Source organism: Neodiprion pinetum, chromosome 3 (assembly GCF_021155775.2).
Source record: "Neodiprion pinetum isolate iyNeoPine1 chromosome 3, iyNeoPine1.2, whole genome shotgun sequence".
NCBI lineage: Eukaryota > Metazoa > Arthropoda > Insecta > Hymenoptera > Diprionidae > Neodiprion > Neodiprion pinetum.
This window is the reverse complement of record NC_060234.1, coordinates 41157629-41170455: the sequence shown is the minus strand read 5'-3', so window position 1 is coordinate 41170455 and position 12827 is coordinate 41157629. Positions and strand designations below refer to the sequence as shown.

Genomic DNA, 12827 nt, shown 5'->3' with positions numbered 1-12827 from the left:
CCCTTTTTCTTCGGCAAGCATTTACTATACGATACAGATATCGATTATTAAGGAAATATGTAAGTACAATATGATTACGGTGTAAATTTAAATGTCGTGAAACTTCACTCCGATTCATTCGTTTCCGATATTTATTTCAAATCCTCTCGCCCTGCTTGCTTTTTTCCGTTCTTTTATTTCGCCGGATGAGAAAATAATTTCACAGCGAACTAACCAAGCCGATGAAAGTTCCGAATGAAATATCCACTTCTTCACATTGCACAATCAGTAAACTGCGTCTCAATAGTAATCGACACTCCCGCGATATTTAATATCAACCGATATCCAACCGAGTTCCTGAATTTCTTACGAGTGCGTTCAGATTACTATTGAATAAGATCACAGCGTTTTTTTTTTTCGTTTTAGGCACTACCCACTCATGGATATGAACAATAATAATGCGAGTCTAAAAATATGGAAAATCTATGAAATTAAATTATTATTATTATTATTATTATTGTTGTTGTTTTTGTTATCATTGTCAGTATTATTACAATCAATATTAATTAACCTTATATCATACACAGACAATACGATTACTTTTTACACTATCCCAGCTGCAGTGATTACGAATTCTAATGTTCAAGTCTCATTAGAATCACGTTATCTTTACGGGCGCGCCTTACATAGCAAACCAGCTGCCAATTTTTTTCTCTCATTCTTTCTCGTTTCGTTCTTACAGAGTGGTTTAAAAATACATCGATGGGTTCTTCGAATTTTACATTACACGTATAACAATGTTTGCATATACGTGCAACATATGGTACCGACACAGGCTTCTTACTGTAGTTGGCATTCTGCATACTTGGGAACAAAAAAATTTATCACCTTGCTAATCTATATATATATATATATATATATATATATATATATATATATATGTCTACGAAGTAAAAGGTGATCAAAAGGTGAATAAAAAAAAAAAAGTGACAAAGAGAAGAAAAAATGTCCGCATATTCGATATTGATAAAGATATATTGTCTGATTGAACGATAATTTTACTTTTGTCATTATTTGTACTCGTAACTACAAAATTAACCGTTATAACGCGTGTTATACTAACATACGATGAATACTGTGAGCAATTCTTGTCAGTTTTAAAGATGAAACTTTAATAGAAACTATATCTAACTATTTAATACCAATGCGTCCATGCTCAACTCACGCGTAATAAATTCTGCACTTATGCTTAAAAAATTCAAATAACGATGTAAGTTTGAACTACATAGGATATATGATGAGACTGCAAATATGAAAACTGAAAAAATCCTACCAACACGTAATTAAAGTACCGCGTGTACCATTAATTGACTCTATAAGTGTATGTAGTGTAATGTATACGCGATAAGCGAGAAAAATTATCATTATACCCTCTAATTTCCTACAAACGTTCGGAGCAAAAAGAGAGACAAGAAAATAAAAAAAAAGATTAAATCGCTTTGAATTTCAGCGTGCAGGTTACAATTGAAATTTATATAAGAAACAGCGAAACGGGTTTGTTTGTAATAAATTTATACGCTAGTATATACGTAACGGAATATTCGTATAATGCACGACGTAGGCCTGGCAATTATTTTGTTTTTCGTATGCTCGTACAATAAATTAAAGTCACAAACATCTCGCTCTTTATAACGCTGCTTTCTAAGCTTTTTCCACTTATATTCTTTCAACTTTCCTCACCTCCGTTAACGATCTTATAACGCGATACATTATCAGACCATTATGTAAGTTATTATTATAAGTACATATAATGAAGTTATTCAGCCGCGCGCTAAGATTTGATCGTTCGCAATTACGAAAAGAAAAATAAGAACAATATTGATAATAATTAAAGAAACAAACAAACAACATTTCGCTTTTACAGTTACACAGCATTTAATCGACTCTCTATACACGTATATGTAATAGCACAAAGCGTACGCTCAAATGGCAGCCACGATTGATTGGTCAAAGTGTGAATTTCTTATGTATTGTTATTTTTATTTCCATTTTCTTTTTCTTTTTTTTTTTTTTTTAACTTTAGCATTTTCCTTCATACGATTTTTTTTTCTCTTCCTTTTTTACAGAACCTTACACCTACCTTACCGTCATACTGTTACATTTTGATAATAATGCAATGAACAATATCGGTATTTACGACGCGAATTATATAATGTAAGATTGATTCGAGTGCTTGCTGAATTTTAATTAATATTTGTATGCATTTATATAGATACACACACACATTAATTAACACGTGTTTCATACGCGTCACGTTGCGATGTAACGGTACAATTAACACCTCCGTGTTCGTAATGTGGGTCACTGCTTCTTTTTATTTTTCTTTTCTTGTATTTTTTTTTTTTTTATTCAACGTATTTTTTTCCCACCTTTTAACGTTTTTGTTCCACCTCTGCAAAGTATTTCTCCGATATACTGTAACTGCCACACCGGCCGTGAACTCTTCGCCCGGTCAGAAAATTACAAGTTACCAAACTGTTTTTTCTTCGCTATATATGTATGTATAATGATATCATGTATACACGTGTAAGTATATATGGAGGGAGAATGTATAATTTTAAATGGAATCTAAATCCCTGGCGAGTTATTTCGGCTATTCGAGATATTATCGTTATTATCATATGATGATCGTACCTGTATTACTTAAGTACTACCACATTATTTTATAACATAATAATGTAAATTAACAATATAATTATTGACTTAGCTACCTAATATCGATTATCTAATTCTAACAATGTATACATATACGTAATGTGTGTATATATATATATACATGTTTACAGGTAGAATTTACCATGAAATTTTATTAAAATATTTTCTAACGTGTCGATGTAGTTCATAACCCTTACGTACATCGTATTTTTGAATAATTTTTTCTTTCTTTATTCTCTCTCTCTCTCTCTCTCTCTCTCTCTCTCTCTCTCTCTCTCTCTCTCAATATTCAATACGCACAAAAACCCAAAAAAAAAAAGTCTGCAACTCATACACGAAATCTAAAAGAAAACAACAATAATGTAACAGATTTCAAGATCCCGCTAAATAGGAATAAAAAATAAAAAATGAAATATCAAGTCCATCATTGTTCCCCGAATGTATAATAATACAGTATCTATAGATATACAAATAGTCTCCGACGCGTAATAAGGTATGCGTATAATAATATTATTATATTGTATTATATACACATAGCAAAACAGCGCGGTTCAGGCTGATGATGTTGCTGCCGATTTATATGCTCGTGACCAGCAGCGAAAATCCTCTTAACGACTAAGTAAAAAAAATATCATCTAAACCCTAGAAACGGATCTGCCGGTTGAGTTGGAAATATTTTTTGCGAAACTTAGTGAAAATTATTGCACTTGCTGCACGATTTTTTTTTTTTTTTCTCCTCCTTCTTTTCGTCGGAGTGTAGGGTGTATTATATTACAGGTATATGACGATCGACATCTTCGTACATATACACGGAGTATATGTATTATACCTATGTGATTTTTGTTTAACCAAAGTTTTCCATGTTTATTTACCACACACGCTTACCAGGCAGTGAAAACGTGGCAACTTATAAATACGTCGCACTTACACGCTCAATCATTGAACGCGAACGACGAATTTGTATCTATAATGAAAATAAAGAAATGACTTAATCATTAAGTGTTTCGTGACTCCTCGTCGTCAACCGTTATTATTACAATATTACTGTATTTTTCCCCCTCTTCCTTACCGTAATATTATCTTTTTTTTTCTCGTATAAAACCGCCGACTAACGATGCGGGATTTTTATTTCTTTCTCGACATTTCTCATTACGTTGTCGCATCTTCCATACGCCGTTCCGTTTTATAATATAACGTTGAACAAAAGTTCAGCTTATCATTATTTATAATCATACAGTGTATAGCTGAAACTTCGCGCGTTATTTTTTTTTATATATATATATATATATATGATGATTATACATCGATCAGTACGAATGTAACATGAAAATGAGAGTATCATTAAAAAGCCATCGAAGTATCAGAATCGAGTTGGCTATCTTATATCGTAATAATAATTCAATTCCGTAAGTCCCGTTAATCGTGTTTCCTTCCCTTTCTACTCTCTCCCTTCAACTCACTCTCTCTCTCTCTCTCTCTCTCTCTCAGCCTTCCTCTTTACTCCTGATCCCTTTGCCATTCCCTCAAACAATATCGCAACAATTAAGCAAACCACCGCAAAAGCCCAGAGTTTTCATTCCAGCAGTCGCCGTGTTCGGTAATTAATGTTTTTTTTCACCCAGCGACAGAAAAAGCCCGTAAAGATTAACCGATCGTGAGTCCAACGATCTGCTCGTTAATGTAATTCATGTGAATTAAATTGTGTGTACCGGTCGACCAAAACGCGAATCGATTCGGTGCGACAGAGTGCATGCGTTTTGTTATGAAACGACCGTGAAAAACGATAAATTTGCTAAATGAAAATATATGTTATTGTCGATAAAACGTAACGCGGTAACGACGACTGATCAACGAAGAGATCTGAGCTTCAATCTCAGCACGAAATAGGCCACGATCCTTAGGCCTATGAGGAATCCAATCAGAGCCACAACGTCCACCCAGTAGACCGAGTTCTGCATCGACATTTCTTCGAGGAATTTTTTCGGACTTTTGAAATGGCAATAGACCTCCGAGCACTTGAGTTTCGCCCGGTTATCGCCGTACACCGATATCATCGCTCCCTCGAATCCGTACCGAATGTAGCTCACGTATGACAGGAATTTCAGGTAACCCGGTATCGCGTTGAAGTTCACGAAGAAACCGGAAAACAAGACGATGGGCACCGACGTCACGGGGCCGATGAACACTCCGCTCTGAAATGAAAAGGGTTCGTTGAAGATGTTCGTTTTTGCGGAAGACTGCAGGTAGCGGAGAGAGCAATTTTTGTCAAAGTTTGACGGGCTTCAAGTTCAATGACGACAAGAAAGCGGGCCAAGTTTCATCTGAATCGGTTCTTCGATTTTCGATTTATTTTTAGACGAAAAAATGATTAACTTTTTACAAGTATTTCAGGAACTGCTCAGGCTACTTTTTCCATCAAAATAGTATCAGATTTAGGTCAGGATGAGCCGCGCGCGATTCTGAGACTAAAAAGATTATGTCCGGTTATTGGTTCTCCAGATATCGTTGGATAGAAAATTTATCCATCGAGGTGAAAATTAAGGATGGATGTTATTCTCTGGAGGTCAACATTTAATTTTTCAGATCACTGTGACAATTTCCTCTCCGTTCCGAATACAGAGTGTATTAAGTCGAGCGTTAAAGAAGAACGGGTTGATTAGTCGAAGGCGGGAGATTTTTTTAAACCTCTTTTTTTTAACTACAGTGAAGATGTGACTCACCTCTACGCTCATCGCGGCCCCAATTAACAAGCCGATCGACTGAGAGACCAACGATGTCAGGATGCAAATGGTCAGGTACATTAGAAATCTCCGAGCGTCGAGAGGCTGAGACGTCATGAAGTACACTATCATAACGTACGCAATTGAGTAGACGATCTGTGAAGTGAAAGGTGTCGTTAAGTAAGCGTTAGGAACAAAGCAAGGATGAAGATGATTATTATTTAAGTTGGACTGTTTCTTTTTGTTTTTTTCTTACTTGAAAAGGTAAATCCGCCAGAGATCTCGCGAAGTAAAACGCCTTGAGTGAATACCAGTAGTTCAGATGCTCCCTTACAAACACCGCCATTTCAATGGGGACTGAAACGGTAAACAGAGGTTCTCGATAATTTACGAAATCGAAAAATATTGATCGTCTGATCACTGCAACTGTCGCTCTCTCATTCTACCAAGATTCGTTTTCTTCTTTCGTTCATTCGTCAGAGAATGCGTAACTCGTTGAAAGAACCTTATCATTCTTATCAGACCAAAGAGTTGGCAGAAAATGTAGAATTTCAACCATACGATAAGTCTGATTGAGAGTACAGCATTGAGACAGATACATCCGAATGCTCGATGGGAAATCAACTCTATCGTACTCACATGTGAGAATAGTAGGCATCATAGCGGTGAACATGAGGAACATGACGGTGAAGAAAACGCATCCAGCGTTGCTCATAACTTTCGAGGCCTCGTTTCCAATGTCGTAGTAAATAGCACCGATCAGAAACCCAACGATTATGTGTGAAATCAGCCTTACTCTTGTTAAAGTCTGCGAACAAGACAAAAGTCCAGCTACACGAATGTCGAGCTCTTGGTGCACTGAACTGGTAGAAAACGCATCGGGCCATCGAAGGCAACGAACCGTTATTGTCAGTGGAACATCACACCTCTCAAGTTCCACGAGTAGATAATTTCAGTGTATAAAACGGTGCTGCAGTTGCAGCTCAGGGTTGTAAATAAGCGAATCATCCTGTACGAATGGAATACTCACCATGTCTCTGATCTGTGACAGGAAGGTCCGTTTGAGCAATATCCAAAACTGCAACCATCCGTTCGTCGGAAAGCCAACCTTCTGCTCTATGCTTTCGGCACTGTCCAGGAGGGACGTGGTGCAGGAAACAGGTACGTTTATCACAGTCGGTCCACCCGGTGTTTTTGCAACCCCGTTTGGAACGAGCGCCGGGGCGTCGGTGGGCTTGGTCTGTTCTTGGGGTGGTGATTTTTTCGCAATGTCGTTCGACACCGTCTGAGCAGCGGCCAGAGCAGCCTGATGATGCTGGTAGTTGTTGCACTTCCCGTTGTTAACCGCCATGACCAACTTGTGAACGCACTCCCCGTGCTCGCCACATGCCACCTCCATTACTGGCCGAGAAAAGGAGAAAAATCGGTTGGCTACGAACGTATCTCGACAGTCTGACTTTGACTTCGCGACGTATTATTCGACCTACCGTAATCGGCCGGGTTGTGATAGCTCGGACAGTCGAGGCACATCGATGAGAGGAAGGGCACCAAACCCCCGACGTTTCCTTGATATATGCACTGTCCCTCGGCCAGGAGGTACAAGTTGTCGAACATCTCGAATAGCCTCGCGCTGGGCTGATGGATCGTGCAGATTATCGTCCTACCTGGTGGACGAACGGTGTTTTTTCAAGCTTACGATTACCAGAGTGCGTCATTATCGACTTCCACACGTTTTCGACCTTACCTCCTCTGCTCAGGGACTTGAGTAAGCTGAGACACTGAAAGCAGGACGAACTGTCGAGGCCGGAAGTCGGCTCGTCGAAGAACATAACCGGGGGATTATTGACCAGCTCCAGGGCGATTGACAGTCTTTTTCGCTGGCCTCCGCTGAGGCTGTGGGTCTGAGTGTTGCTCGCGTCGCTGAGCCCGAGGGTTTCGATGATCTCTGCGATCTACGGAAAAAGGTGAGGTTAGCTTCCGTTGACTCTTAACCCTTTCGTACGTACATTTTTCGTTTCGTGCGATTCACTTGAAATTTTGTCTTCGTGAGCTTCCGAGCTCGCTGATCACGAGTCTGAACTCGAAATTCGAAAACTCAAAATGGTGGGTCCGATATGGAGGACATAAATTCAAAAAGTCACTTCATTTTGAAGAAACTTTGTATTGCACGGTTTTTGGAGTCGCTGATAACGAGTCTGAACTCGAAATTCGTAAATTCAAAATGGTGGTCCCAGCATAAATCAAAGAGTTAAACGAGGATATAGAACCTACCACTACTTTCTTAGACACGGCACTGATGTCCTTTCCTAGTTTCAAGTTAGCGGAGACCGTCATCGCCTCGTAAACGGTCAGATGAGGGAGCAGACGATCGTCCTGCATGATGTAGCAGGACATCTTTCGAAATCTTCTAAGGTTCCTGTCCTTTCCGTTTATCAGCACCGAACCGCTGAGGTGCGAGGTCCTGGAATTGAGACGCAACATTCAGCTGGTGGAGAAATATATTCACCGGGAATTTACGAACCGACGAGCCGAACGATTAGCGTCCAGGTTCAGGACTACTAGACCTCAAGGACTCACTTGTATCCAGCTAGGACGTTCATCAGGGTGCTTTTTCCTGCCCCGGACGGTCCCATGATCGCCGTCAACTCTCCCGATCTGAATTTTCCGTTCACGCATTTCAATATAGTCTTGTATCCTGAAACAGAAACGAAGATCAAGTTTTTTCTTCTCTCTCTCTCTCTCTCTGTTTTTAACATCAATTTGAACGGTAGTTAAAACTGTGTATTAATAATTATCAATGCACGAGAAGTTTGTGAGGAAATAAAGAAACCTGACAATTTGGATCCATTGGATCGATTTGAAAATACCTTTTAATATTTTTATTTTATTTTTTTTGTCTTTTCTTTTTCTTCTGCTTTTTAATTGGGTTCGGAAAGATAAGCTCGTTTCAAATTGATCAAATTTTCCGTTTCTCCGACCGGTCGAAATTATCCTCCACGCAATGTGGCCTGCTTGCAAAGCAATCGAGCGCAGAGTTCGGGGAACTCTGAATTTTACAGATCAGCGTCCGTAGAGCGACCGCAAGATTTTTCGTTGGATTTTTAAACGAAACTTTACACAAACTTCTCGTACGCTTTCGTGTAGACGATACACATCGACAACTTCGCCGGCTGGCCATAAATATTGTAAACTCTAGCTTCATGCATATTACAGACGTTCCTTCGACTTCAACTTATCCCCAGCAGTAGCCTTGCTCGACGGTAACTTCGTACATCGCGTGTCGATCCGTATTCTAATATTACACGAAGATTTATTTTCCGCATCTGTATTATCAAGGTTTTCTTTTCTTTTTTGTTTTTTTTTGGTTTTTTTCCCTTGGCAAAATTGTTGGTTACTTTATTTAGTCAATTTACTCTTGATTCGAAGAATTATTTTTCAACTTGTAATTCGATGCAGAAATTTTTCCTTTCTGTCTTATTTTACGAATATTTTTCATTTCTCGGAAGATAACAATAAGTGAAAAAAATATTCACCTCACTTGCGTTTATTCGGTTCAGAGAAGTCGTTGATAAAATTCTAATCTAACGAAGGAAAGAATTATTCAGTTGGATTGAGAAAACTAATTGATCTGATGAAACGAATATATTACTGGCTTACGGTGTAATGTTTCGTACGATTTTGAATTATATAAAGAACGTAGATTAAACTGACAAAATATTTACTCGACTCCAATAAATATTGATTACTTTAAATCAATTTCTTCACGGAAAAGAAGGTTTATTTTTTCGTGTTTCTTCTAAATTTATGACAATGCAAAATACTTCGTTCCAGTCCAAATTTAATTTATTTTTTCGGATCAAAGGAAACCTTCACAATTCAACGAAACAACTTGTCATTTCGTATATTTATATATAATATATACAGTTACAGGAAAAGATTTCTCAAGGTGAAACAAGTTTATTTTCACTTGTTGCTTTTTTAATATTTTTCGTCAACTTTTTCCTCGGTGTATAAATATAGGATTGCTATTGTTATTTGAATTAATAATTTGACTGATTTGAATTTTTTTTTTTTATTTCCATTTTTCTTTTTTTTTTTTTTTTTTGCCAACAATCCGATGATCACGAATTTTTGTTCATAATTTGAATAACTAATTGTTGATGCAAATCGTTCTCCGATCACTCTCTAAATTTGAGTCAGTCAAAATTGACCGAATCGCAATTGCACATTAACGGTGCTTCAATGTCAAAGTTAAATTTATTTAATTGAATAACTTTTGAACGAGTGAATTTATCAGAAAATAATAAGAGACCTTTTTTGAAGAGCGTTGAATTCTCTACAAAAATAAGTAAGTGAATCTTCTGTTCGACGCGTCGTTAGCTAGTAATAAAAATCAGAAGGAACAAAAACGATTTTCTACGTGTCATTCTTATATAGAAAATAGAAATGTGCGATACGCAGCCTCTCAATGTTAATGTTAAGAGCTGAAATTTTAACGGGCGTATTTTTATACCGAAATGAAACTTTCGAACCTGTTTCGAAGGGAATAAAAATTTGTTTTCAGTTTGTTTTTTTTTTTTTCTTTTTATTTGGATTTGGCAAAAAATCCATCCTTCCTTTGGTTCTGCGGAAAAAAAGTCCGAAAATAGCGTCGTTTCATCTGCGCGTCGGGAAATTTCCCGGAGTTAGGATCGTTAGGTGCAAGCGCACCGGGCGGTTCATGTCCGCGTGCATCTGCGCGGCTTCTGCAGGAAAATGTCGTTCTCTCGGTACACTTGTATCGATTTTTTTCGGGCAGGTCGTTCACACCGAGTCTGCGTGTGTCTGTATAGACGAGGACAGTCGACGTACTGCCGCAAAGAAGCCACGACGTCTTATTGGAGCGAATTCCCCGTCGGCGTAACGCGAAGTCGATACCTTGACCGATCGGCGAAAGCCTTTCGATTCGTCCTTGAATTAAAACGCCGAATAATTTTCTCCATCCCTCGTTAAGTACGCTATTTTATAATCTACGTTTTAATCTGCTCGAAAATTATGCGCCGACGTTCGCCGAGCGAATTTAACCCCGAATTAAGATACGATTTACCAAAATCCGCCCGTCTGATCTTCGTTTTTCTGCCGAGTGCAGATCCGAGGTATTTTTTTTTCTTTCTTTTTTTACTTTTTTTTGAACAGTTTCAAAGGCTCAGGCAAATTGAATCGAATCCAGTTCGTTCGATCGGTCGTTGAAAAAACTTCGCAAAATTCGTCAACTGATGGGAATTTTTTCGACCGAACTTCTTTGATTACGGAGTCAGGAATTTCCGTCTGAATTTCCCTAGCAAGGACAAAAACTAAGATACGCAACCCTGAGGGAAATTCTTACCCCGTCATCGTCAGCATGAAAGGACACACTCGAATATACCCGAGGAATTTTCTCGGCCGCGTACGTATAAAGAATATACGAAATTCCTTGTCGCGGTATATTTTCAGAGTACCAAGGTTGTAGAAACGTAGGGATATAAAAGCACCGCGAGACAGGAGCAGAGATGCAATATTCACGTCGAGTTATTCGTAGCGGTGAAAAAGAAAAATACCTGGCTGTACGAATTTTGAGAATAGCGAAGGGCGCAACAGCGAAGGGATTTCGAAACGGTTCCGATATCCTTTGAGCAAAGTTTTAACCCACTACGGCATTCAACTCTCGCGCCAATTTTGCCAGAAGGATCAGTCTGCGAAGTGCGTTCCCTGAATTCTAGATCAGGGAAGAAACGGGAGCTCGTGACGTGTCCTTGACCTTTGCGATCTTTTAACTTATTTGACAAAAACTACCATTCTCGACGGTCAACTTTTGAGGGGTGAATAAAATACGGTCGGCTATCCGGTGTCACGAAATTGCGAAATTATGTCTGAATATTGCATCGAATCGTCGCTAATTTGTCACAGAATTCTTGTCGTGGGGAAAGACTCGATGGAAGAACATTGTCAATGCATAGTTTGCGAATTTCCGTGGCGTTCGAAGGATCCGGTAATTCGTCCCTGAGGTATTTATTGGCTCGCCCTTAATTGGTCAAGGCTACTCATCGGCGTGAAAGAAATGGGTATTTGAAACAATTTTGTTTTCTTTTTTTTTTTTTTTTACAGTAGTTCAACGTATTTTATAAAAAAATATAATTTCAAGTTGTTATGCAGTGTTTTAACTTTATTCGACAAAGATTTCAAAAAAAATAATTGAAAAACTAAATATTCATTGTGGACTAAGTTGTCGCCTTATTTATTGTAACCCGTTCCACAAGTAGTGATTAGCTGTGACCACTGTAATTTAAAAATCACTCGATTGATTCAAATGAAATGCATACAGTTTATTGCAGGCATAAAAAACTCGTGCCTGATCGGAGGATTTTTTTGATTTTTTTTGATCAAACGAAGCGACAAACCAGCGCTTTTTCCGTTAAAAGTTCGCAAATAAAATATCAGAAAACGCCATTTCGTTTGTCTGCAAAATAAAAAAAAAAAAGGATACGATCAGGCACTAGATCAAATATTAAACCATTGATTTTTCTTTGTTTGATTGATTTTAGATTAACCAGTACAAAGTTACGATGGTTACCGCAAAGCACTGTATGTATATATGTATATATATATTTTATTTTTTTTTTTTCTTATCTTTTGTCAAATAAAGTTAATACATCGTGTAATAGCTTGGTATCATTTGTTTTATAAAATACATAAAAAAAAAAAAAAGAATCGTTTAAAGTACCCATTTTTTCACGTCGCTGAATAGCCATAACCGCTTAACCTTGCAGGATCTCTTCCTGACAGACTGAACAAGGATATTGCACGGTGACACGTTTTGTAAGACCGTTCTGGCTGCATTTTTTCCGTCTTGTCGCAGCTTGAACTGGTTTATGAAACACCGCAGGACTCGGTTCAGCTGCCAACTGGGTCAAACCTGTCCCCGCAGTTTCGAGCCAATTTTTTTGAACGCGAAACGCCAAATTTCAGTCTCCGGGACTTCCGGGGAACGTGTCGGTTTCTTCACTGAGAGAAATTTTTATTTCCGGTTACCGCTCAGTCCTCAACTATTTTCATTTCTTACCACAATCGAAAAATATAGTTCTAGGTAGAAAATGAACATTAGTTTTCTAGCTGTTAGGCGTATCTCGTTTTTCGTAATTCCAACAATATTCAAACAGTTTTTTTAACGATACCGGTTTTACTGAAATTTTCTAGTTACTGTAACAAATGAAATTTTTCTCAGTGTTACACATCCGCTAGGATTTTTATTTAATTCTATTTTCATCACAGTCCGTTGTTATATTAATTTTTGACAGGTTGAAAGGTTGCTGGAAAAGTTGGAACGGCGTGATTTAAAAATGTAAATCGATCGATTGGAAAGTTCAACGCCCTGATATTATCGAAGTTATAAATTGC

General features: G+C 37.9%; 1 protein-coding gene across 1 annotated transcript in view; it reads right to left on the bottom strand.

The window, feature by feature from the left end:
- Positions 1 to 1982: 1982 nt before the first annotated feature.
- Positions 1983 to 12827, bottom strand: part of Atet (ABC transporter expressed in trachea) — a 33737-nt gene continuing 22892 nt past the window's right edge. Inside the window, exons 4-12 of the mRNA XM_046615709.2 lie at positions 7992 to 8109; positions 7686 to 7875; positions 7159 to 7366; positions 6902 to 7078; positions 6445 to 6815; positions 6054 to 6222; positions 5671 to 5771; positions 5415 to 5570; positions 1983 to 4886 (exon numbers count right to left, since the gene is read on the bottom strand). Coding sequence (XP_046471665.1) covers positions 4542 to 4886; positions 5415 to 5570; positions 5671 to 5771; positions 6054 to 6222; positions 6445 to 6815; positions 6902 to 7078; positions 7159 to 7366; positions 7686 to 7875; positions 7992 to 8109 — 1835 coding nt within the window. The 3' untranslated portion in view covers positions 1983 to 4541. The remainder of the gene's footprint in view (positions 4887 to 5414; positions 5571 to 5670; positions 5772 to 6053; positions 6223 to 6444; positions 6816 to 6901; positions 7079 to 7158; positions 7367 to 7685; positions 7876 to 7991; positions 8110 to 12827) is intronic.